Source organism: Periplaneta americana, chromosome 13 (genome assembly GCF_040183065.1).
Source record: "Periplaneta americana isolate PAMFEO1 chromosome 13, P.americana_PAMFEO1_priV1, whole genome shotgun sequence".
In the NCBI taxonomy this organism is placed as follows: domain Eukaryota; kingdom Metazoa; phylum Arthropoda; class Insecta; order Blattodea; family Blattidae; genus Periplaneta; species Periplaneta americana.
Genome location: NC_091129.1, coordinates 141,396,093 through 141,422,525, shown reverse-complemented (window position 1 = coordinate 141,422,525; position 26,433 = coordinate 141,396,093). Strand labels below are relative to the sequence as shown.

Here is a 26,433-nt window from a genome sequence, read left to right as displayed (position 1 = left end):
TTTGACATAAATTATCTTTCTATCAACGAAAATAAAACCATACTTATTCCATTCTCATTATTAGAAAAATGTAACAAACCTCCTACATCTATATTAAGTAATAACTCTTAATTGTTGTCTTATACAGTGTAAATGTCCAATTATTAAGGAGTCCTCTGAAGTTAAGTATTTAGGCATAATTTTCGACAATCATTTAAAATGGAACCTCCACATTAATTACCTTTGTAATAAATTACGTAAAATAATATATTAGTTTGTTTTATTGAGGAATTACTTGTCAATACGTTTATTACGCTCAATATAACATTATTTCAATCGGCAATTATGTATGGAATTATAAGATGGGGTAGCTTATTTAAATCCAATTTTAGAACACACTATTTATTATAGAAGAAAATAATTAAAATATGTCGTCATAAACCTATTGATTTTCCATCTCAAAAATTGTTTTTAGACTTTAATGTTCTTAAAACAAGAGAAATTTAATATATTATATTAATAAAAATACATAACAATCGGAATAATTTTGAATTGTATTCGCATAGTTATGAAACAAAAGGTATGAATTCTTTAAGCTTGTTTGAACCAAAATGCAACACTGTTCCAGTAGCAATTTAGGCCCAAGAATATATAACAAATTTATATTTAAATATCCTAATCTTGTCAATTCTAATAGTTCTAATATTAAATTTAAAAAGTTATGTATGGATTTTATAAAAATTGAAAAATTGTCAATTTAAATTTATATATTCTTATTGCGTAGTAGACATAAGACAAATTGTATTGTATACTTCTTAATTTCAATTCAGTAATCCGCCCCTGAGTACGAGTTCTACTCTTTCAGGGGCGAACTAAATTTTTTCTGTTTATATTATATTTTATTTCGGAATATGTATGGTAAGACTATCCTGTGTTAAATTTCAACGTACCTCGTTTACATGTTTCGACCTATTTATGGGTCATCTCAACGCACAAACAACACAAACAAATACAACCACACAGGCGTCTACAAACTCAAATGTAACACCCGCAACAACTTCTACATAGGACAGACAGGCAGATCGTTTCAAACACGTTACAAAGAACACATCACAGCCATAACAAAATTACAAAACACCTCCACATATGCAGAACACATCACAAATGCTAACCACACCCAAAGAGACATCAACACAGACATGGAAATACTACACATCCAACCAAAAAGCCAGGAACTAAACATACTAGAACAATATGAAATATACAGACACACAAAAACACACCCCAACGAAATTCTCAACACAAAACTCAACATCAAAACACACACTCTTTGACTCTACACTAAACCACAGGAACACACCCTCACAGGAACAAGAACGACCAGTTCTGAAGATGATCCATAAATAAGTCGAAACATGTAAACGAGGTACGTTGAAATTTAACACAGGAAAGTCTTACCATATATATTCCGAAGTGATACAGTGTTAAAAGTTGTGTAATCAAGATGTATTATATTTTATGTTACAATTATTAGGAAAATAAATTCTACTCTTCTTTTGATGATGATGATGATGATGATGATGATGATGATGATGATGATGATGATGATGATGATGATGATGATGATTACGACTATTATGGGGTGCCGTATTTCGAAACGTTCCTTTCCATAAACAATCGCGTGACATGTTTTGTTAGATGTGACACTCGTCGGCTTGTGTGACAAAGACTTTTGGAGCATTCTGTAGCAGTACCGGCTTTATGAAAACCCGATTCATTAATTAAATATAAGTTTGCGTGCTCAGTATGTAATTGCAAATTAACTCATCTATGGGTAATGCTAATTGTGTTTGTATGAGTGGCAGGCCATCATTTACAGCGGCTAGCAATTCCACAGAGAAGAACGTTTTATCCCACTGCAGTTCAGACTTTGCTAATAATTGATCATACTTCAGGTTAGCTTCAAACTTGTTTTAATTAGGAAAATAACAATCGAGAACAGCTTAAATAATTGATGTTAATACCTTGGAAGTAACTTATTAAAAGTTAAAACTTGCACTTTCATTTATCATAAGTAATTTCCGAACTGTTGCTCATTTTGCGTAGCAAGAATTTACATTGCAGGACCTGAACAGTAGTTCCTACTATTTTAGTGGAATAACAACAGATCTTAAGCATCTCTTCTTAAGAGAAGTCATCAAGACTCAAAATGAAAAAAATTGACATTTTTATTTTAAACTAAGAGAATGTTGTTTCTATAAATCCTTTCGCTGTAAGAAAAATCCTAATATAAACAATGGCACGTGACTGAAGTGAGGCTTCATTGGCCACTGTTTGGCGCCATAGAATCTCAGTACATGTTCCCGCCTACTGTTGTACATTCTGTTCCATGTTAAACATTTCCCGTTACTCGTCAAGTAGGCCTAACCTCACTACTATGCATTCATTTGCTTAGGAAACAGTAATTGTAATTACTGTAATTAAAACTCACATAACTTATTACCGGTATATACATTTAAGACTATTTGTTTTTCTCCGCTTTTGAGAGGGTTTCTACTTTTATGTTTAATAACCACACACACCGAGGATGCAGAAGCCCACGTGCTTAAGTGAACACCTACGAGCTCAAGTGATGCCAGCTTGTTACAAGAACAGACTACCTTGGTATTACTGTTGGTATTCATCCGCGTTCATAGTGCATAACAAAATATAAAAGTAGCTTTTCTTTTACATATCGTTTTACATATGAGTGAAGTTATATGTTTCATTGTATTTAACAACTAGAATTCAATTTTTTTATTTTCAAATAATACAAGATGATAGTTTCCAAATACGGACTATATTTTCCTGCGTCATGTGTTTCGACTGGCAGCCAATCACGGGTATGACAGCCACGTGCTTGTGTTTACAGTAGGATTTTTCTTACAGCGAAAACAGTATACGTCATATGACGTTACAGGAGCATATTTATAGTCCATGTTGAATCTTTCGTACACTACTTTTAATATAAATAATTGATTAAATGGCGCTCTTACTCGTGTTAATTGTGTAAGCATGTGCGGCTTACAGCTGTTTCGGTGCTTCTTCACACCATCCTCAGAGGCTACTAGATCTCGGCGTCATCTCTAACTTCGCTGCCTGTTGTGTGGGTGCGTTCCATTGTTTAAAAGTATTGAAATGTGGTGTCAAATAGTGTGTGTGTTCTGAAATTGATCTGTGTGTTGAGAATTTGATCAGGGTGTGTTTTAGTGTGTGTGTGTATATTTCATATTGTTCTAGTGTGTTGAGTTTTTGGTTTTTGGGTTGTATATGTAGGATTTCCATATCTGTATTTATGTTACTGTATGTGTGGTTAGCATTGGTTATGTGTTCGGCATATGTAGATGTATTGTATCCTCTGGTTAATGCTTTAATGTGTTCTTTGTATCGAGTTTGGAATGATCTGCCTGTCTGTCCAATGTAGAAACTATCGCGACTATTGCATGTGAGTTTGTATACGCCTGTGTGGTTTGTGTTGTTTGTGTGTTGAGATGTTTCTGTAGTGTGTTTTCTGTTCTGTATGCTATGTTGTATTTCTGTTTTCTGAATGAGGATGCGATCTTGTGTGCGTTTTTGTTTTCGTATGTTAGTGTGATGTATTTCTCTATTATGTTTGGGTTGTAACCATTTTCTTGTGCTATGTATTTGATTGTGTTCACTTCTTCATTGTAGTGTTGTTGGCTCATGGGTATGTTGAGTAATCTGTGTACCATTGTCCTGAATGCAGCATGTTTGTGTTGTGTGGGGTGATTAGATGTGTTGTGTATGTGTGTGGTGGTGGTGGTTATTTATTTATAGTACATTACATCATTATTATTTAATGACCACATGCGTACCTGCTTGCAATTCGACCTTTCTTACGCATCCACGTGACGAAATAGACGTAGCTACCAGAAGAAACTACTCGATCCGCTGTACGTTTGGGAACGAAAATGCGCTGCATGTTGATCAGTGAGAGAGATATCCAGAAATACTGCTACTGATGGAGTCCACCGTTTTCCAAGAATTTGGCAACGTATTGTTGACATGACAGCAGACTATATTTGACTTATATAAAGTCAAAAGTGACCTAAATAAATTTCGTGTGAAACAGTAACTATGTTGCCATTACTTTTCGAATGTCCTAGTATAATTATCAAATATTTAGATTTGTACATGTAAGTGTTTAGTTATATACTGATAACTGCTTAATTTTTCAGCGTATTTTTATTTTATGCTCGACCATGCCGAAATGTAGTAATTATACACCTGGTAGCAGCCCTTTAATGGACCTCATTAAAGTACATCTATTCATTAAAGTTCAGGTGTTCCACCAATCAGAAAACACCATTGTAGCAATATTAAAGCGCAGGTATCGATTATTCTCAGATATGCAATCGAAAGACAACTAGCGAAACGTCACGAAGGCTGGAAATCCAATACTGTCGCAGAAGGTTATGTTCTGTTACTATAATAATTAGCGTTAATTGTAAATAATATTCAAATAAATTCAATTTTTCATCTCGTTTTTCAATGTCTAAATCAATTTCAAGGTTATATCAAGATTAATGTTTATTTTACTCTCTAGATTATATCAAGGTCAATGACATTTGTTTCTCGGAAAAAATCAATACTTTCACGTCTGCGGACATCTCACAATTTACGAGATATTGCACAAGGTCATTTCCGCTCCCCAGTCAGATAAGAATAACATGAATTATAAAAAACTCGTTTGCGCTCGTTTCATAAACATACTCGCATCTTAATTACTACCATTATAGGCTCGTTGCATAATGTACTATTTACATTTATTTATCTTTTTTGTTACCTACAAGTGTCATAGGAAGAAGACCCATTTGTAGTTAATAAATATTCATTCATTCATTCATGCACCCACTCATCTACGCACCCATCCATTCACTCAGTCAATTCATTCATACATTCATTCATACATACATTCATTCATCCATACATACATTCATTCATTCATTAGTTCATCGCACCCTAGATAATTTAAATATTGCAGTAATGATGGGTAAACTTAGTAACTTAATAATTATTTCACTTTCTAAAAGGAATGTAGCTTGATTAATAAAAGTTTGAATGATTAAATTACATAAGTTAGGTCAGATGCAACAGTGTTCATGAGTAAGATACATATTTATGAATAATTTCAAGTTAGAAATATGGTCGAGCATAAAAAGTCGTATGTAACTTGCCTATAATGGTAATTAAGACGCTCGTATGAAAATTATGAAACTCGCTTGCGCTCGTTTCATGAACATACGTCTTAATTACTACCATTATAGGCTCGTTGCATAATGTACTATTTACATTTATTTATATTTTTTGTTATCTACAGTCAGTCAGTCTTCCTTAAGCCACGTTACGCGGTCGAACATCTGTATCAGCGTCGTGGTACTACCACTGAAGATGGAGGAGCATTCCTCCGAAACATGTCTGGTTTTTAACCGATTTTATTAATGTTATTCAATCATTAAAAAGTGTTCCTATAACTGTATTATATTACTTTTATTATATATAAGGTCAGTCTTCCTTAAGCTACGTTACGCGGTCGAACATCTGTATCAGCGTCGTGGTACTACCACTGAAGATGGAGGAGCATTCCTCCGAAAAATGTCTGGTTTTTAACCGATTTTATTAATGTTATTCAATCATTAAAAAGTGTTCCTATAACTGTATTATATTACTTTTATTATATATAAGGTCAGTCTTCCTTAAGCTACGTTACGCGGTCGAACATCTGTATCAGCGTCGTGGTACTACCACTGAAGATGGAGGAGCATTCCTCCGAAACATGTCTGGTTTTTAACCGATTTTATTAATGTTATTCAATCATTAAAAAGTGTTCCTATAACTGTATTATTTTACTTTTATTATATATAAGGTCAGTCTTCCTTAAGCTACGTTACGCGGTCGAACATCTGTACCAGCGTCGTGATACTACCACTGAAGATGGAGGAGCATTCCTCCGAAACATGTATGGTTTTTAACCGATTTTATTAATTTTATTCAATCATTAAAAAGTGTTCCTATAACTGTATTATATTACTTTTGTTATATATAAAAGTTTGAATGATTTAATAATAACTATGGTTAATTTTAAAGTGATGATGATTATGATGATGGTGGTAAAAGTGATTAATGTTCTCTCCTCGGAGAGTGACATCTCTCAACTTCATGAATTATAATTCACGTCCGTGCAATTATAATCATGGGGAGGACATCTTCGCATATGTTTCGCTTAATGCGTGGTATTACCTGTACATATAATGTGAGACAGCGAGCTACTTATTCATAGCCGGCGAGACTGTAATTCGAAGCATTTCACTCGGCATTAACTTGGTATTACTCCCGAAGGACGTATTCCGGGTACTTACGCCCACAGTAACTATTATGCACCATCTGCCCCGACCCATTTTACCCGCACATATATCTAACATTCTGGACATCGGCTCGTCAGTCCATAAAACTTAAATTAGGATTCACTCCTCGACTGTGTCTCAACGAACATCCCTCCATTATCCTGTATTTTGTATCTGTCTTGTTTCTCCTATTGCTTTTCTGGTTTTCAAAATAAATTTGACTGATATTTTTGCCTGCCTCAATCGTAGCTCAGCTGGAGGCGGCTTCTCGCCAAAGTGCTCCGAGATACCAGGCAAACTCAGTGAGATTTGTGGTGAACAAAGTGGTTTTAATATAGATTTCTTCTTAGTACTTTGCTCCTATCTAAGATCTTGATCAGAGATCGCCATTCTATGAAACTTAAATGGCACTGAACAAAATAAAAAATTATATATTTTTTTCCGTAAGTTGTAGACAAAAGTGAGCTGATGACAGCATTCAAAACCGAAACGCAAAATATCAAATCGTTCTCAATATGCAAGAGAAGGAATTTTGTCCACCATTTCTGCTGAAGTCACACTGCCTCACCCATGGCTTGCATTGTATAAGCTCGCAGCTGCTTAACTCTTTGTTATGAAAAAAAAATTATTTTTCAAGATTTGTATATTAACTATAGTGAATGTAAAGTGATTATCTTAAAGCAAGAATGTACTCTCTGCGGTGTGGCGTTACAGCTCACCAGTATCCACATTTAGAGGTATGTACTCGGAAACCATTAGTCGTAGAAAGGAATGGTTTGCACCATTGTGTGTATAATTAAATGCATTCTGTTTAGAATCCATCATCCCAGAATGTGATTTTTAGGTCATTATCCCTTCAAGTCTTAAATTGAGATCTTCTCCTCGACTGATTGCTAAACAAATACGGGATGGGTGTGGGAGAAAGGAGAGAATAACAGGAGGAATGTATGGCGTAATGTTAAGATGCGTTTAATTGATATCGAGAGGCAAGAGATTGAGCTCCAATGTTCGGAAAAATCCTCACTACATTTACAATCAGATCTCATGCTTAACTGGGGGAGGTGTGACTACATAAATTCTTGTAACAAAGACAGCAGAGCAGGTTTAGCGTGGCTAAGATTGGGGGCATGGAAGGGTAATAAAATTGTCAACGAAGAAGGGGAGCGTGTTTGTCCGCTTTGCAAAGAAAAGGAATCTTATAAGCATATTTTATTACTGTGTGTCGAATTGGAACAGGTGCGGAGAAAATATTTACCATCCTCGATGCTAAGTCAGAGTAGGAGTTCGCTTGCATGTCTTGACCTCATTGGGAATAGAGAATGGGAACAAAAGACGGGATTGTTCCTCTTGAAGGTGAGAAAGATTAGAGCTGCAGCTGTCGAAATTTACGACGCGAACTGAGGAAGGGCTAATAGTATCCACCCAACTGTACACTTTTATGTCTTTTAGGCTAGGATATATTGTATAATGTGTTTTATTGTGTCAGTGTCATTTCCATTTTTAATGTGTGTTCTTTTAGAGAGTAGTTGGATGTAATTATAGGTGGGGGGAGAACCTACAAAGGAGAACTTGTTTTGGGTACAAAGCACGTACGGTCAGAAGACCCGTGCATTGGATTTTAGACAAAATTATGATAATATAAAATTTGTATGTATAATATTAGTCAATAAATCTATCTATCTATCTATCTATCTATCTATCTATCTATCTATCTATCTATCTATCTATCTATCTATCTATCTATCTATCTATCTATCTATCTATCTATCTATCTATCTATCTATCTATCTATCTATCTATCTATCTATCTATCTATCTATCTATCTATCTATCTATCTATCTATCTATCTATCTATCTATCTATCTATCTATCTATCTATCTATCTATCTATCTATCTATCTATCTATCTATCTATCTATCTACCTACCTACCTACCTACCTACCTACCTGTCTGTCTGTCTGTCTGTCTGTCTGTCTAAACAAATACTTCTTAAGAACCCTTTAACATGTCTCTGTCTTATACAGCATCCGGCAGTTGCTTCTGACGAATTACAGTACGTTGTTCTAAAGTGATTGTAAGGTTTGGAAATATCAAAATAATACACAATATGACTTAAACAATACAATTTATGACATGTTATTACTTTCCGAAAATTGCACATTTCAAGTGATCCCCTTGATATCTTATGATTTGTTGTAATCTTATTTTACAGTTGGGACTTTTTTCGAGAATTTCACTAACTATAAGGCCAATGTCTGGTGACCTCATAGCGAATCATTCTCGGACTCGCCAAATACCATCTATCACCAATTCAACCAAGAAGCTTATTGATCTTATGGGTTGCGGTGCATTCTGGACATAGAAAAAAAGAATCTCTGCAGGATATAATAGCCATAAAAATTACTTTTGCAGGATCTTTTCATTTTGTCATCTTCTTCACGCTAATTATATCAGATAGACGAAAATTGTTAGTGTCCAGTCGATCAGTCCTAGTGAAATGAAGGAGTACAAGAGAGCGGAATATGCAGACCTGATTTTCAAATACGGATGAGCCAATGGGAACAGTAGACAAGCTCACAGATTGTATCGGGACAAGTACCCACTTAGGAGACATACGGCCCATACCATCTTTCCACGACTGTTCCAAAGGTTAAAGGGAAGAAGGGCACGTGGTGCGAAATTACAATTTCATTTCCACATAACTATTTTTGCTTATAACTTTCGACTCAGTCATTTCCGGACCAGGGTTCCTTATCTCAAATTGATACATGTGCCCTTCCCCATCTTCCCTCAAAGTTTGTAACACCAGCCCGGAAACACTCTGTATATTCACTCCAAACTCTTCTACCAGTAAGTTAATTTCCAAACGCTTAGGATTTCTTTCTTTCTGAATAGTCATGACCTTATTTGCTGATATGAAATCCTGAATTGATTTTGTGTGAGGTGGAACGGATGAAGAGTTGAATAATTTCGAGGGAAAAATTGTTCCGGGGCCGGGTATCGAACCCGGGACCTTTGGTTAAACGTACCAACGCTCTCCCACTGAGCTACCCGGGAACTCTAATCGACACCGATCCAATTTTTCCCTCTATATCCACAGACCTCAAAGTGGGCTGACAACAGTCAAGCAACCAACATTTGAGTGCACACTGACTCTGTGTGACTTTAAATTGTGGATATAGAGGGAAAAATTGGATCGGTGTCGGTTAGAGTTCCCGGGTAGCTCAGTGGGAGAGCGTTGGTACGTTTAACCAAAGGTCCCGGGTTCGATACCCGGCCCCGGAACAATTTTTCCCTCGAAATTATTCCAATTAACTTTACAGGGAGTTGTTCCTGAAAGCTTAATTTGCGGATGAAGAGTTGTTTATGAAGTAATAGTATCATTAAATTTGTTGTAGAGGTCGATAACTTTAATCAGCCTGAGAATCGGTTAGCTTTAGCATGAAGAAAATGCACTGAAAGAGCAACTCGGCTATCAAGATAGCCCATACTTCACTATATTAAATCAGAAGCTGATTATACTAACTCTACAGCCTTGGTGTTGAGCTATACTCTGCACACAGCTAATCTGATTCCAGTTGGTCGGTGACCAAATGCTGGGCTCTACTAATAACCTTACCACATAGACACCGTGATCAAGAAGCATCCGACACCCTAAAGTAGAGCTTTTAACCGTCCAAGGAACAGATATAGAAACTGGAAGAAAATTCAGCGTAATCCTTGATCCGTTATTTATTATTTTTACTGTCATGTTTTCAGATAATCAGCTACGACTCACCACGAGGGGGAGTGAGTGTGATCACAGAGAAGGGGGAGACCACCACCAGCTTCCTGCTCATCCAAAAGGCTCGGCCGTCGGACTCCGGCCGGTACCAATGCAACCCGTCGAACGCTCAGTCGAAAAGCATCACGGTGCACGTCCTCAATGGTAAGGCTCTACCCCGCTTCACCTTACCTTCGGAAAATTTGTACTCACGATGACATCACTGGACGCAAGCTGCAATACATTAGATCACTCCGTTCGGATCCCACTGGCGGACTCTGACGTAGACTACTGGGTGTTCAGTACAAAATGTGTCTTGGCTCGCTGTATGCCGTCATGTGGCTAGCTGATGAGCCTAGAGAATTCAATCTTCCTACACTTCCGCAGCTCAAGTGTATAATCTAAGAGGCAGAGAAGTTGGCTAGCAAGTACGGCGTTCATTCTGAAGAGTACGTGCCGATACGTACGGTAACGCCGGTAGTGGCAGGAATGTGAACTGTTTGGAAATACGTACTGTCGGGATATGGGGAGAGGGTTAAGACGATTACTTACGTATTTGTTGACATTAACTTCGACGGTCAACATGGACACGGAGCATTTGATTTGTGTTGTGGAATGTTACCGTACGCAATCGAAGATAACAAATACCCTGCGTACGACTTGCCGGCGCAAAACACAGTTCGAAAGAGGTTATGGTAGCACACAGACCGTACAGACCGCCATCTGTTGCTACGACGTTCAAGTTATACCGTACACGTTCTCAAGTTCAGATTGAAGAACGCCTTGAATAATAGGCAACTTCTCTAACATATAAACTGAAACTCGCTTCAAATCGGTGACCCAACAACAGTGACGTCACGACACACTTTGAAATGAACACCCAGTACACAGTAATGATTTGAGCCGTTCAGAGCAAAAGTGGTGTAAGTCAAAATTGGGTAATGAGGTTAAAATAAAAATTCTGTAAAATACAGCGCAAGGTAGCAATTAATATGTCCACTGACTACTAATAGTTTAAATAAATTGAATATTAATTGCTACTTTGCGCTGTATTTTACAGAATGTTTACTTTAACTCTCATTACCCATTTTTGACTTCTGCTCTGAACGGCTCATTTATTGATGGACAAGATCTTATTTTATTTCACCTTAATTTTTACTGTGTCACAGACTAGTAAAATACGTCACAATTTGCCACTCTTAATGCAACTAGTAAATTTTCGTCTGCTAGTCACGATCTTTGTTTAGATTTTACAAATTTTCATTCAGAAAACTAATTGTTCAGGAATATACTGAATGTAGAGGCAAACATAGCAGCTATGTAGGGTAGCGGCGGGCGATAGGACTGCAAATATTTTTCTATGAAGAGTATTTTAAATAAACCTAAGCCAGTCTGGTGTGTTATACAATGGTAACATTTTATGTCTTCATTTATTTCCAGCTCTCTTAATAACATGTTAGTCCGTCTAGTATACGTTTTTAAAGTCATATTTCGAGTCCCGTCTGTTACTACAGATACAAGTTGTTTACATTCAGATTCATTTGTTCTACATATTTTCTTCACGCTTGGAATAACTCTTAGCCTGTTGTATTTCCTTTAAGTGCAATGACATCGGCCAAATATTTTTATACAGAGAGATCCTTCATAACTCCGCGGGTGAACATTACCAATTCTACTGTATCAATATCTGCGTTTTCACCTGAAGAGAGAGAGAGAGATTAGATCACAGTTTGGTACATCTTTGATTTAATTTCTTGTTCAGTTAATGTCTCAATATCCCTTATTCTCTTTTGTATTGTCCGTGTGGATAATTTCATATTGTTAAAAACATCAGATTATTCGGGACAAATAATGATAGCAACTTTATTTAATGAACTGTTCTTCTTCATAGCACTTCAATGATTTTACGATTTCCAAAGCAGTAACACAACTGGCATCGAGTTCTCCTTCACGAGACATACTCATACACTTTGTCTTTTCGAAATTTAATTTCAAACCTGTCTCTTCACTTGCTCCAAATAAAGTTTCAGTGTTGTCCTTAATAGTTTGTGGATTTTCTCCTAACATACTGTACTGTCATCCTCTGAGGAATTTAGTGCTGAGAGAAATGCGGTTCCGACTAGTCTAGCACGGTACTGGAGTGGGAGGGAACAGTGACATCGCCAGTCTGGAAGGAAGTACAATCATACTGAAAACATTCGCTCAATTTACGAGAGCAGTATGCCTATTAGTTTTGTAACGTATTTTTGGCGAGATAGAGATACAAGTATTGTAAAAATGTTTATTATTTCTTTATTTATATATTTATTTAATTAATTAATTAATTAATTAATTAATTTATTTATTCTGGTGAAGTTAATGCTATCACACCACCAGAAATACAAATACAATAAAATAAAAAGAAAAATCATAATACAACTACAATAATATAAATGAAAAGAAGAATCATACTATAAAATTTAGTGATTAGTAGAATTGAATTAAATTAGTAAAGTAATCAGTTTAAATATACTGTACTGCTGAAGTCACTTGAGAAGGAAAACTGCTTGATTTGTATTTTAAGATAGCACCAACAAACGATTTTCGCATGACATTATAGGAATCTGTTTTTCACGATACCAATCGCATATATTCTAAAATTCCAATAGAATAAAACCAAACACTTTTCCGCAGCATGTTTCCTTAAAAATGACTTGTAACGGTGAAATATTTAACATGAGTAATAAATTGATATAGTATTAACATAGCTAACATCAGGGAGACGTTTGAGCAAAAATTGCAACAATATATTTAATATATTAATAACAAAACCATATACTCCTAGGTAAACAATATGTATATGAAATATTCACACACTACTACAAACTGAAGACTGCATATTTTTGGACGATTAATACTTCCCACTCCGCTCGGCTCGACTTAGCTGTAGCAACAAAAGAATCTACCTGCAACCCCCCGCACCGATGCCAAGAATACCTCAGGTCCCAGCGCTAAACTCGTCGGAGGAAGACAGATTCACGTCATCAGTTCGATTCCAAATTCTTTCTCTTTTCCTTGACTGTTCTAATGGCATATTCTAGTGCGAAGTTAAGATAGTGCAACTGCTTGCTTTAGCCCGCAGTGAATTTCTATGTGAAATTGGTGAATTTTTGGTAGGGTAAAAGTTAATTCTTCGAGAAATTTTTTATATGGAGTGATGGCAATTACTGCCCAGATTGACTTGAAAAAATGACATTTTAGCCATTTAGGTAACGATTTATTAAGTCAGCTAGAGATAAAAATAGCAACACTTTGATTTCAAACTGGAACAGAAGCTAGAAACTATGTTTCGATGCGGCATTCTTAGTACTGTATAAAGTACTGCAAGACTTTCAAGACAATATCACGTGATAAGTCCACAGCAGTTACATCCAAGTGATTTACAGGTCTTGAGATATCTCTCTGGGATACTGCCGCCGAGATATTGCTCTTGTAAAATGAAACAAATGAAGATTATTATGACATTGCTGATGACTGATGATGTAATTTGTAAAAGGGTGCCCGCCCGAATATATATATGTGCTCAAAAATAAAACTTACAACTGGAATCTGAGAAAGGGTGAAATAATACAACTTGCAAACGCTAAACCCAAAGTTGCACGCCATCTTTGTTGAATCTGTGCGTCATATGAGAATGGTGGTGCACGAAATAAGGTGGAGTATAAGGGGTGGGATGGCAAAGACACAGTGGAGAGGAAATGAGGAAGGAAGGAAAATTGCTGTAGGCCAAAGCGTCGTAAAGACTGAGCCCCTCTTTCCCAGCGGAATGGGGGAGTGTCCCACCCCTAGTCAACTTTATCAGAGATAGTAGAGACACCCCCCTCACCCTTCGCCCCCCCCCCATATCTGTAATTAGCTGGGCCGGCGGCTGTAGTGCGCATCCAAGCTAAATTCAATCTCCCTCTCTCTTTGTGTATTCATCCCACTCTCCCACTCATTTACGTTTTACTTTCTAAATCTTCTACTACATCTCATTCACTTCAACCGCTATCGAACCTTACTTTACTTGGAGTTCTTTTCCACCCAGCCTTTACTTCGCTCCTCGGGCTATCTACTCCTTGTGAAGTTACAAACAGGGTGCGTGTATGCTTGTAAGACATCCAGGGTACAAATCTCTCCGGATTGTGGTTTACCTTACTCTGCAATACAAAGATCTAGGCAGGCATAAACGAATGCATTGAATTAATTTATTTTATCTTCTGATAAGCGAAAGTAATTCGAGCAGAAGCTTTCGCTATCGTGAGAGGTAATGTGTCGTGTCTGGTTACCATTTCTGTAGCAATATGTGACGTATTAGAAAATCACAAATTAATAAGAAATAACTATTGAAAGTACTATTATATTTCTTCATTGTTCTATATTGTGTGCAATATCCAACGATACGACCAACGATCGCCGCGGCCTCATGCTTAACCTGTTCACATCATACAATAACGTGCGGTGTGCTTTAAAACATAATTTTGCAGACCGATTATTGCTCTGTAGGTTTCACTCTAAGCGTCACGTTGTCACGTCTACTTCCTCGATAAGAATAAGCACTAGTTTGTTATATTGTTAAATGGTTATTATTATTATTATTATTATTATTATTATTATTATTATTATTATTATTTCATATACGAGTACGTTGACATTCTTAACTCTTAATAATAACTCTTTACTGTATTCCAACCACGAGAAAGTCTCTGCGGAATGAGACGCATCGGGGTAATGCTGTGAATGAATGTTGATGTCATAAGCTGTCATAAGGTCACACACGTGGGTACTCGTATCTCTATTGGCTAGCTCTCACAGCACAAACAATAACATTGATACACACATATTTATACTACCCTAGTTACAAAATTAGATCATGGTTAATTTCCTGGTCTTTTAATCCCTCCATACATGAAATAACATATGCAGGAGAGCGCATGTTTTTTTGAACTTACGTTATAACGGTAATATTATCTATCTACTTCTCTCCAATAGATGATGCAATAGTAAACACATTCCTTTCACGGTTGATCTCTTGGTTGGAGAACAGTAACAATAATTTTTAATCACATACCTTAATGTTCGTCCTCAGCACAAGACATTGCAACCTCGGCTTTAGTCCACGTAGATTAGACAAGTAGGTGTCATTTAATAATGGAAGCAGCTTATTGGTTGCAATATTGAAATTTAGGCGAGTGATTGGAACGGTGACATAAGAAATTCAAACAATAATACAATTAAATTTTAAAGACCTGCCGAATGTTATGCACGAGGCCACTCAAAGACCTGCCGAATATTATGCACGAGGCCACTCAAAGACCTGCCGAATGTTATGTACGAGACCACTCATAGATCTGCCGAATGTTATGCACGAGGCCACTCATAGATCTGCCGAATGTTATGCACGAGGCCACTCATAGATCTGCCGAATGTTATGTACGAGGCCACTCATAGATCTGCCGAATGTTATGCACGAGGCCACTCATAGATCTGCCGAATGTTATGCACGAGGCCACTCATAGATCTGCCGAATGTTATGCACGAGGCCACTCATAGATCTGCCGAATGTTATGTACGAGGCCACTCATAGATCTGCCGAATGTTATGCACGAGGCCACTCATAGATCTGCCGAATGTTATGCACGAGGCCACTCAAAGACCTGCCGAATGTTATGTACGAGGCCACTCAAAGACCTGCCGAATGTTATGCACGAGGCCGCTCAAAGACCTGCCGAATGTTATGCACGAGGCCACTCAAAGACCTGCCGAATGTTATGTACGAGGCCACTCAAAGACCTGCCGAATGTTATGCACGAGGCCACTCAAAGACCTGCCGAATGTTATGCACGAGGCCGCTCAAAGACCTGCCGAATGTTATGTACGAGGCCACTCAAAGACCTGCCGAATGTTATGTACGAGGCCACTCAAAGACCTGCCGAATGTTATGTACGAGGCCACTCAAAGACCTGCCGAATGTTATGTACGAGGCCACTCAAAGACCTGCCGAATGTTATGCACGATGCCGCTCAAAGACCTGCCGAATGTTATGTACGAGGCCTCTCAAAGACCTGCCGAATGTTATGCACGAGGCCACTCAAAGACCTGCCGAATGTTATGTACGAGGCCACTCAAAGACCTGCCGAATGTTACCCATGACAGCGCGGCGATAATACATTAATCAGACTTCAGATGTAGACAAACAATTGTTCTTCCTCTCACAGATATCGTCAAGTGAGATATACTGCCTGATAATAGATGTACATATCAGCCAAAGCCTCAATCAGACGATAAGTTCAAAATTAATGTACTGAAAATATAATGAGAAAACATGGCAACATATAAAATTATGGCAAGCATTAAATTATTTCAGTTATTTCATTAAAGTACATTGAGACTTTTTCAGCATTCTTTATTTCATTGATACTTTAACAACACGTTTAATCAAAAATGTATTTGTTTGATTTGATTTACGTTGTTGGACTTCAATACGTATACTAACGTTCCGAAAACTGCTGTGATTGCCAACAATGGGGTAATTTAAAGGTCACAGAAGTGAATTACACACAGCGACTCATGTATGGAATTGAGCGGAGTTCACATTTGAATAAAAGTAAACAGGACGTAAATCCATTACATCCTTATCTGCATATATTGAATGTGGGCAAACTGAGAGCATTGTTTTTAATTCTGTTGACGTTACGCTTGACAGCACATGTATGGCTCTGATATCCAGCTATCTTAGTTTTATTATGAAGCTTAATTTAGAACTCCAGTGTCGTTAATCGTCCAATTATGGAAGCTATTTGCTATTGGCTGTTAAAAGCCCGCAATTCCGACTGCAAATACGGGTTTCCCTGAAGGCAATGAATGGCACAAACACTATTCTGTGCCATGTTGTAAATATCATCGTTTGAGGTGTATTAAAATACGGCTGCCATTGTTTGGAATTGATTTCCCAAATGTATATACACATTAATAACGAAACTATTCATTGGCACTCAAAGTATGCTACAATTTCTGCAATATGAAGCTTTATAAAGTCTTATGAATTAATCGGCAGTATGGAATTTGAATGGTGCTGTAGAAATTAGCTTAAATAACAGTTGAATTTTAAAGATTCAATCGGCATTTAATCTTTTGATTTAGGGTGAGATTAGGTACATAGAATTCGTTAATGATTCCTTAGAACAAATGATCGAAGTTAATTTAAGTTGTTTTGTTAGTGGTTTAGTTAGGTTCACTCCTATTGCTATGAAAGTGACTTTTTATTCATTGTGTTAGACCATTGGTTCCCAAAGTGGAGGTCGTTTAAAGAGCTGAGGGGTGTCGCGACCATGATTTACAAAATAAAACAAAAATACCTTATTAACGTACACTTCCTGTGTGTTTAGAAACATAAACAACATTTACTTACTTACAAATGGTTTTTCGAGAACCCGGAGGTTCATTGCCACCCTCCCATAAGCCCGCTATCGGTCCATATCCTAAGCAAGATTAATCCATTCCCTACCATCATATCCCAACTCCCATAAATCCATTTCAGTATTATCCTCCCATCTACGTCTTGGCCTCCTCAAAGGTCTTTTTCCCCTCCGACTTCCCAACTAACATTCTATATGCATTTCTGAATTCGCCCTTACATGTTACATGCCTTGTCCATCTCACACGTCTGGATATAATGTTCCTAATTATGTTAGGTGAGAAATACAATGCGTGCAGTTCTGTTCATTCATTTCATTACCTAGTGTTCTGTCCAAGCGCCAGGTCTTTCACTGCAAACCCAGCTTTCTCCAATCTTTCCTATTTTCTGCCTTCGTCTTCGTTTCCCCATATCGTAGCGTCGTCTATGATCTGATATCTTATTCTACCATGAACTCTTCCCCCGTTCACCATTCCTTCCAGTGCATCCTTCAGTAGGCAGTTTCTTCTCAAACAGTGACCCAACCAATTCCTTTTCCTCTTCCTGATCAGTTTCAGCAACATTCGTTCTTCACCCACTCTTTACAACACAGCTTCATTTCTCATTCTGTCTGTCCACTTCATACGTTCCATATCCATATCCACATTTCAAATGCTTCTATTCGCTTCTCTTCACTTCGTCGTAATGTCCACGTTTCTACTCCATACAATGTCACACTTCATACAAAGCACTTCACTAGTCTCTTCCTTAGTTCTTTTTCCAGAGATCCGCATAAGTGCTGCTTTTTCTATTAAAAGCTTCCTTGGCCATTGCTATCCTCCTTTTGACTTCCTGGCAGCAGCTCATGTTACTGCTTATAGTATACCCCAATTATTTGAAGCTACCCACTTACTCTACTGGTTCATTTAGAATTTTTAATTTTATCTTCTGTATTTTTCTTCCTATGATCATGCTCTTCGTCTTATTTGCATTTCTTTTCATCCCATAGTGCTCACAGCTGTCATTTAGCTTCAGTAGCATATCGTTTAGTATCATTTCCTCTTCTGCTAACAACGCCATAACATCAGCAAATCTTTGCCTTTTATTTTTCGTCCTCCTACTATCACTCCTCCCATGTTCTGAAAACAGTTCTTTACTGAATCCACCAAGTAGATGTTGAACGGTGTAGGTGATAAAGGACATCCTTGACGTACCCTTCTCCCAATTTCACTTCCTTCTGACATTTCTTCTCCTATCCTGGCTTCCACTCGTTGCTTCATACATAAAGATTACTGAACAGTCTTCTCTCTTTCCAATCCACGCCAATTTTCTTTAGGATCCCCATCAGTTTATTGAAATCCACTCTGTCAAAAGCCTTTTTAGGTCCACAAATACTACATACACTTCTTTATTCCTCTCTAGGTATCTTTCACCGATTGTCATTGTTCATTTTATTCTTTTATGAATAAATAATCCTGTTCCTAATTGATGATTGTTGTTTACTTCCCCATGGTGCAACAAGCAATCTCCTATTTGTGATATGCCATTCCCATCTAACCTAACATTCTGTACTCCCACAAAGTATATTCTAACTAACATTTAAATTAAATTTACTAACCTTATCTTTGTCATCACTCAGTTCAAGATATGACAATGTTACATACTCTACGTAAAGTTGATAACGACATGCCAATTAAAAATGCTAACGCATCATTGGTAGACATGTTACCGCTTCTTGTGATTGGAGCGGCATCTGAGAAGACCTAATCAATAAAGAAGCCTTTATCTTACCTCTTCAAAGGAAATCATCGTCTTTGACACCGGCTGGGCATTAAATAAACGCGGATACTATAGTAATTATGTTGTGACTTGTGTTGATAGGCACCAGAGGTCTGCATCGGACGTTTTCGCTCGAGCGCCAAGTAGTTCATAGCATAATCCGATAGGTAGCCCATATGCATGATGGGTAAAATTGTCACGAGCGATAAATCCTCGAACGGTATAAACCGAGCGTTAGACATTCGTCCTTGTTACAGTGATGAACTGTGTAGTAACATCATAGATGTTTACCATTTCAAAACTTTGCAGTGTTTAACTAACCTCTACATAGTACAACTACAAAACTTGCTTTAAAATGTAATATACTGTAAATGTTGTAGGTGAATGTTCCGCCGCCCCCCCCCCACACACACACACAGGAGTGATTTTGTTTTTGCCACATCTGTTACATGTCATTGGATGTAAATGTAATTATTATAAACGGAGAACACAATCACGATAATGCAAGAGCTGTATTGAGTTTTCTAGTAATAATAATAATAATAATAATAATAATAATAATAATAATAATAATAATAATAATCATAATCATAATAATAATAATCTCTAATAATTAGTGTATCAATCTTTGCATCTGTAACAGTAAAGTTGTGCAGCATGATTATTCGTTTTATTATATTTTCTGTGACGTTATCTCTGTACTAATATTGTTATTAATCTACTGCTATATCAATAATATTTTGTAAAACGTTTCTACATTGTCGCAGTATATAGGCGAAACACTATGTATGGACCTATCATATTATATATGCGGTAAATCAAATATTGAATAATTATTAATTAGCAATAATAACTGTATATCGAAGTTTTTCATACTATTTTATTTATAACTTCATGTTGCTGTTTTGGTACGTTCCATTGACTGTTCCATTAAACGTTTGTCATAAACGTAGAAAATAAAGCCTTATTTTTACCGTGTGAGCAAAACATATTGTGAATTTTATTAGTAACAACAATGTAATTTATTCCTCACAACAATAATTCCTTTCTACAATTCGCCTTAAACGCTCTCGGCAACAATTGGAATTTTCACTCAACACAGTATTCGTTATAGCACTCCACTGACGACAATGACAATTTACTTGGACTAGTACGAACAACAATGAACTGTTAATCTTAACTAATATTTACAAAGCACTATTTACAAATCAGAACTATCAGTTCTCAGTTCACAGTTCTTCTATCTCAGTCACTGGAGTTCACAGTATCTCGAACCACAGACCTTCAGAGACAGTTCACTGTACTCGAACTCAGGTCCCTCCAACTGCGGTCCACTGCACTCGAACTCAGGTCCCTCCAACTGCGGTCCACTGCACTCGAACTCAGGCCTTCGGATGCTGACGCAGATGCGGACGCACACTCGAGTCGAACTCCGGTACGCAAGACTGGCTTGCTTGCCCTGGCTTTCTCACTGACTGGCTGACTAATCAACTGAAAACTCTGCTGTCGTTCCTTCGCGACCGTAATTTATAACCACAGCGACGTAGCCTCGAAAATTCGCGAGTCTTCCACTTCGACGGATTTCTGGAATAGTCGGGAAGGTCGTTCCACATTCACTGCGTTAAGTAGCAGCTGCGCGCGCAGCCTCCCCTCGCGTGTAGGCCCCTTTCCCCTTTCCCCGTGAAGCCCGCGCGATATGCTCTCTCGCGGGACGCTGGTCGTGAGTTCGAATCTCACGTCGCTGTCATAATATGAAGAGTCCACTGCAAGAATGATGGATGTCACTTTCTTGTCTAAAATGAACCAAGACTGTCAGTGCATAGCTTAAGACGTATAGAATGTACATACAGAGTTATATGGCATTAATACTGATAGTCATTGTCCAGTAATGATCGGAAAATCACAGTTAAGCTTTGAGCGCTAAGCATTTCAAACTTTCAATTGCTTCTCCTGCAAAATGTATTCCAAATGACATCCATCATTCTTGCAGTGGACTCTTCATATGTGTATCTTTTCTGTCGCCTTCCATACAAGACAAGACATGTCGGCGAGATGACCTTGTACTTTTTTTTTTCGTTGTTGGTAACTCTATAGCATCTATTAGATGCTTTATGGTTGTGCTATCAGATAGAGTTACTTGTCAACAATGTGACGCTGAAACGTGTGTTCAGGTTACTGCCCAGTGACAGTCCTGATGTACTGTACATTTTTTTATATTTGTGATGATTGGTTAATTAATATTAACCCGGCACACTCACAACCACACTCACATTCATACAAATTTCCAGACTCTAGACACCCAGGGAATTCTTCTTCTTCAAAAAAAAAAAAAAAAAAAATCACCGAGAGCCGAGCCCGGGACCTCTTGATCTAGAAGCCAGCATGCTGATCAAACAGATCACGGAGGCTTGACCTTGTACTGTGCTTCTACTGTATTTATTACGAGCGTATCACGACCGATCATATCTCACTCGAGGGTGCGACACTCGACCGAGTTCAAGCGAGCGATTTAACTCCAAAGCAGCATTCAGATAGGCGTAGTTTTAATGATGATGGAGTTAGTTTTTGTTACAAAGCAAAGCGGTGATAGATGCTAAATTTCCACACTTTTTTAAAAGATAAACACACTATGGACTTTGTTTCCTAATACGCGGCAAGTAGGCCCGTAAGCTGGAGGAGACAACTAGCGGACTGTCATATTAGCGAGCTGACGTCAGCCTACAGGATACAGTAATCCGATCCTGCTGTCACCACCCGGCATGTGACGAAACTGTGCGCTTTGCTGTGTATTTGCAGTGAGGAAGGAGGTAATAGATGGAAGCATCTGTGTGTGGATTTACACATGAGGCGTGCTCTCAGGAATCAGATAGATCAACAGCACCACTTGGAACAAAGTTGGCCAGGCTCTACCAGCAATAATACTCTGAAGTGGTATCCTAGGTCTGCGATATTTCCAACGTAACAGACCAGCCCCTGACAAAACTGCCTGTTTGAGGAAATAATAACATCCTGCCAGGATATGAAGAACGCGGACCCACGACTCAGGGCTGTCCAACATCCCGTTAATGTAACAGAGTTAAATGCCGGATAGAGGTGCTCCTGTGTCACACTGTCGCTATTGTTTTCGTCACACTCCTTAGCCCAGTGATTTCCAACCTTTTGAATGTAATGGATTCGTTGAAGATCATATTTCTCAAATTTTTTTTTGTATAATTTAGGTTGGTAATCATGTTCTACTCATTAAAAATATACATACTGTAGTGAATTAAATTTCTTAATAAATTGGCTGCGATATTAAACTGCAGTTTTAGCTTTTGAATATAATTTCAATATTATATCGTCGCCTGAATGGAAGAACTAGGTAACATGATTTTTCATATTTTGTGACATTGCCTATTTATTTATTTATTTATTGCACTAAGGAATATGTCTCGTTTTCTTTTACCTATTTGTTATATTGGAAAATAGATGTCGCTGGTATCGTTCGATCAGTTACCTAGATCCTGGATTACATTTTGTGCGATTTTTGCTATGCTATAAAAGAGGTAACTAAAAAACGCAAATTTCGAGTTACCTAGTTCTTGCATTCAGGCGACGATATTATGTTATAGGTACTCGTATAATACCTTTACTTTTTAACTTTGCTCTAGAGTATGCCGTTAGGAAAGTCCAGGATAACAGAGAGGGTTTGGAATTGAACGGGTTACATCAGCTGCTTGTCTATGCGGATGACGTGAATATGTTAGGAGAAAATCCACAAACGATTAGGGAAAACAGGGAATTTTACTTGAAGCAAGTAAAGAGATAGGTTTGGAAGCAAATCCCGAAAAGACAAAGTATATGGTTATGTCTCGTGACGGGAATATTGTACGAAATGGAAATATAAAAATTGGAAATTTATCTTTTGAAGAGGTTGAGAAGTTCAGTTGGAGTAACAGTAACAAATATAAATGATCCTCAGGAGGAAATGAAACACAGAATAAATATGGGAAATACCTGTTATTATTCGGTTGAGAAGCTTTTGTCATCCAGTCTGCTCTCAAAAAAGGTGAAAGTTGGAGTTTATAAAACAGTTATATTACCGGTTGTTCTTTATGGTTGTGAAACTTGGACTCTCACTTTGAGAGAGGAACATATTATGTTAAGGGTGTTTGAGAATAAGGTTCTTAGGAAAATATTTGGGGCTAAGAGGGATGAAGTTACAGGAGAATGGAGAAAGTTACACAACACAGAACTGCACGCATTGTATTCTTCACCTGACATAATTAGGAACGTTAAATCCAGACGTTTGTAATGGGCAGGGCATGTAGCACGTATGGGCGAATCCAGAAATGCATGTAGAGTGGTGGTTAGGAGGCCGAAGGGAAAAAGACCTTTAGGGAGGCCGAGACGTAGATGGGAAGATAATATTAAAATGGATTTGAGGGAGGTGGGATATGATGATAGAGAATGGATTAATCTTGTTCAGGATAGGGACTAATGGCGGGCTTATGTGAGGGCGGCAATGAACCTCCGGGTTCCTTAAAAGCCAGTAAGTAAGTGAATTAAATATTCTTAATAAATTGACTGCGACATTAAACTGCAGTTTTAGCTTTTGAATATAATTTTAATATTATATTATGTTATACTCGTACATCTTTGCTCTGATAAATGAAACCATTTTTTTTAGAGTTACCATAAGGTTGATGTCTTTGCGTTGAAAAATTAAACCAATTTTTTAGTCTTTCATTAAGGTAATCAGTGGGAAGGACTAATGTTCTTTGCGAAGTCTGGCTCAATTGAAGACTGAACATAAAAAAATTATAATTGCCTATATTGTTGAAAATTAGTTTCTTTTAAAGTCTCTATGTCTCTGGCTCAGTGCACTAAGAAAAATGATAAGTTCCATTGTAATTATATTTAGGCCTTAGCTTCTCCCATAGATATGCAAAAGTGTGATATTACATTTTTTTTTACTAATTGCATAAGAAAACACCGTTTTTTTACGGTTGTCTCTTTGGCACTTACAGCCTTTTTATATCCAGTCTTCAATTTTATTGTAGATATTTTAAATCGCAAGTCTCTATCAATAGCCTATTAAGTTCACTTCTATGTTTGTTCTTCAACAAGATCAGATCAGAAAACGTACTCTAATACAAGTATGCTGATGCAAATGGCAATAAAGTGTTGCATGTCAATTCGAGAAACATTGGACCATATGAGTAGAGTGACCAACTCTCCCGTATTTTCCAGGAACTCCCGTTTTTCAGCTAATATTTTTTTATTCTCATGGTTCCCGCATTGGTCTCCTAATCCTACCATATTTTTATTTATCAATTATGATCACTAATTTTTTATGCCATCTGATAGTAATACCCGCCAAATATATTTGGATGTAAATTGATATTATTGTCGATAGTTTAGTAGGTACCAATTAATATAATTTTGTTCCAGTGATCCTATAATTTGGTGTAACTACCGTATATGCATATATGATTGTAAATATTTTTTTTTTCAATTTGTAAGTATATAGCAAGATAAAAAATTAAATGTTCTGCACAATCCTGTTAACAATATAATATAAATAAGTTAAAAATAAGAAAGATGCGTATTTTTAAATGTTATTGCAATTGAAGGGATCTATAAAAATCGTAAGAAACCATATCTACAGTTATATAGATTGATCTCTTTGCTATGGCGATCTGCTCACTTAAGTTGGGTCTTGCAACTAGTGCTAAATAGACGACTGTGATCACCCAATAGCTAATAGATACTAGGGAATTTTATGTTTCTTCTGGAATTAATTATGTTTTGTTTAATCTTTTCTTTTTCTTCTCTATTGTTTTCTCTTTTTTCCATTATAACAACAATTTTATGGTAAGCTTTGTCTTCTAGGCAGCCTTCACTTGGAGGAAGCTGAATAAAATTTATTCGAAATAAAAAATTATGACCTGAATCATATTTGTATAATAATTAAATTCATAATTTAAGATTATAAATATAAAGTATCCCATTAATAAATTCTGGCTTCGCACCTCAAAAAATTACGCTAAAATTTGTCATAACCAGATCTCTTGTATTTTTGTAATTAGAATGTGGTCACGCTATATATGGGTGATACATTGCAGTCAAGATTGCTACAGGGACGTTAAAGGAAACACAATTTTGAACCTCGAATAAGATAATTCTAATCATTCTAACAGTCCTCCCTCCTTTCGTCACTAAGAACAGATTTTCATAAAATTATTATTATTATTATTATTATTATTATTATTATTATTATTTATTATTTTTTTTTTTTGCTGAAAGGTTGATATTCTTTTAATGTTAATGTCAATCAGTGAAAATGTTTTTATGCTTCCAAAGATATCGGACGAGAGATCATCATGTGCTGCTAGAAAGTCACAGAGAGTGGTAAATGAGTCGAATTCTCTATTGTTAACTCAACAAAACCCCAAGTTTAATTTCCTTATCGTTGCTTCAGTCGTATTTTGAACTGTGAACACAGTTAAAGTTGGAATCCGAAGATTATAATTAAAAAAAACTAGGAACATCGGATAGACTGGGATATGATTACAGATGACTGTTTTGCGTATCTTAATGTTATATATACTCACCCTAGTATACGACGTAACTCTCCACACAGATACACATCATGCATAATGTGGCCCGCCGAAGTGGTGTGCAACTTGAAAGTGGGTCACAGTCCTGCCATCTATACGCGACATGCGGAACGTGAATCATGAATGTGAATTATGTAGGTATTAGACCAGTAGTGTCGGAGTTGTAAGCTCCAAAACCAGTTGTGGAGCTAGATCGGAGCGTGAACTTGCTTATGTCTGTGGAAACACCGGAGCACGCAACCAGTCTAGTGGAGCGCTCCGCTCCGTTTAGTCTCTGTCTGACAACGCTGCATTAGACAAACACACACACAGACACCTTTTCTCCGGAAGGAGATGTACATCTCTGCTGAAAAGTCCCTCGTCCTTTGCCCATTGAAATCACGAACCTCGGATACAATGTTGAGCATAGTAAGGACTACACCACGATGGACGACAAACCCCTGCAAGTGGTATGGAAAACCCTCCATTAATCAGTTTAAATACCAGCAGT

The 26,433-nt window shown here is 37.1% G+C and overlaps 1 protein-coding gene across 2 annotated transcripts in view; it reads left to right on the top strand.

Moving 5' to 3' along the window:
- The window catches only part of LOC138712516 (neurotrimin-like), a 1,014,780-nt gene that overhangs the window by 975,233 nt on the left and 13,114 nt on the right, over window positions 1-26,433 (top strand). For both annotated transcript variants that reach the window (XM_069844403.1, XM_069844402.1), the window contains exon 4: window positions 10,145-10,313. In XM_069844403.1, the coding sequence (XP_069700504.1) occupies window positions 10,145-10,313 (169 nt within the window). The remainder of the gene's footprint in view (window positions 1-10,144; window positions 10,314-26,433) is intronic.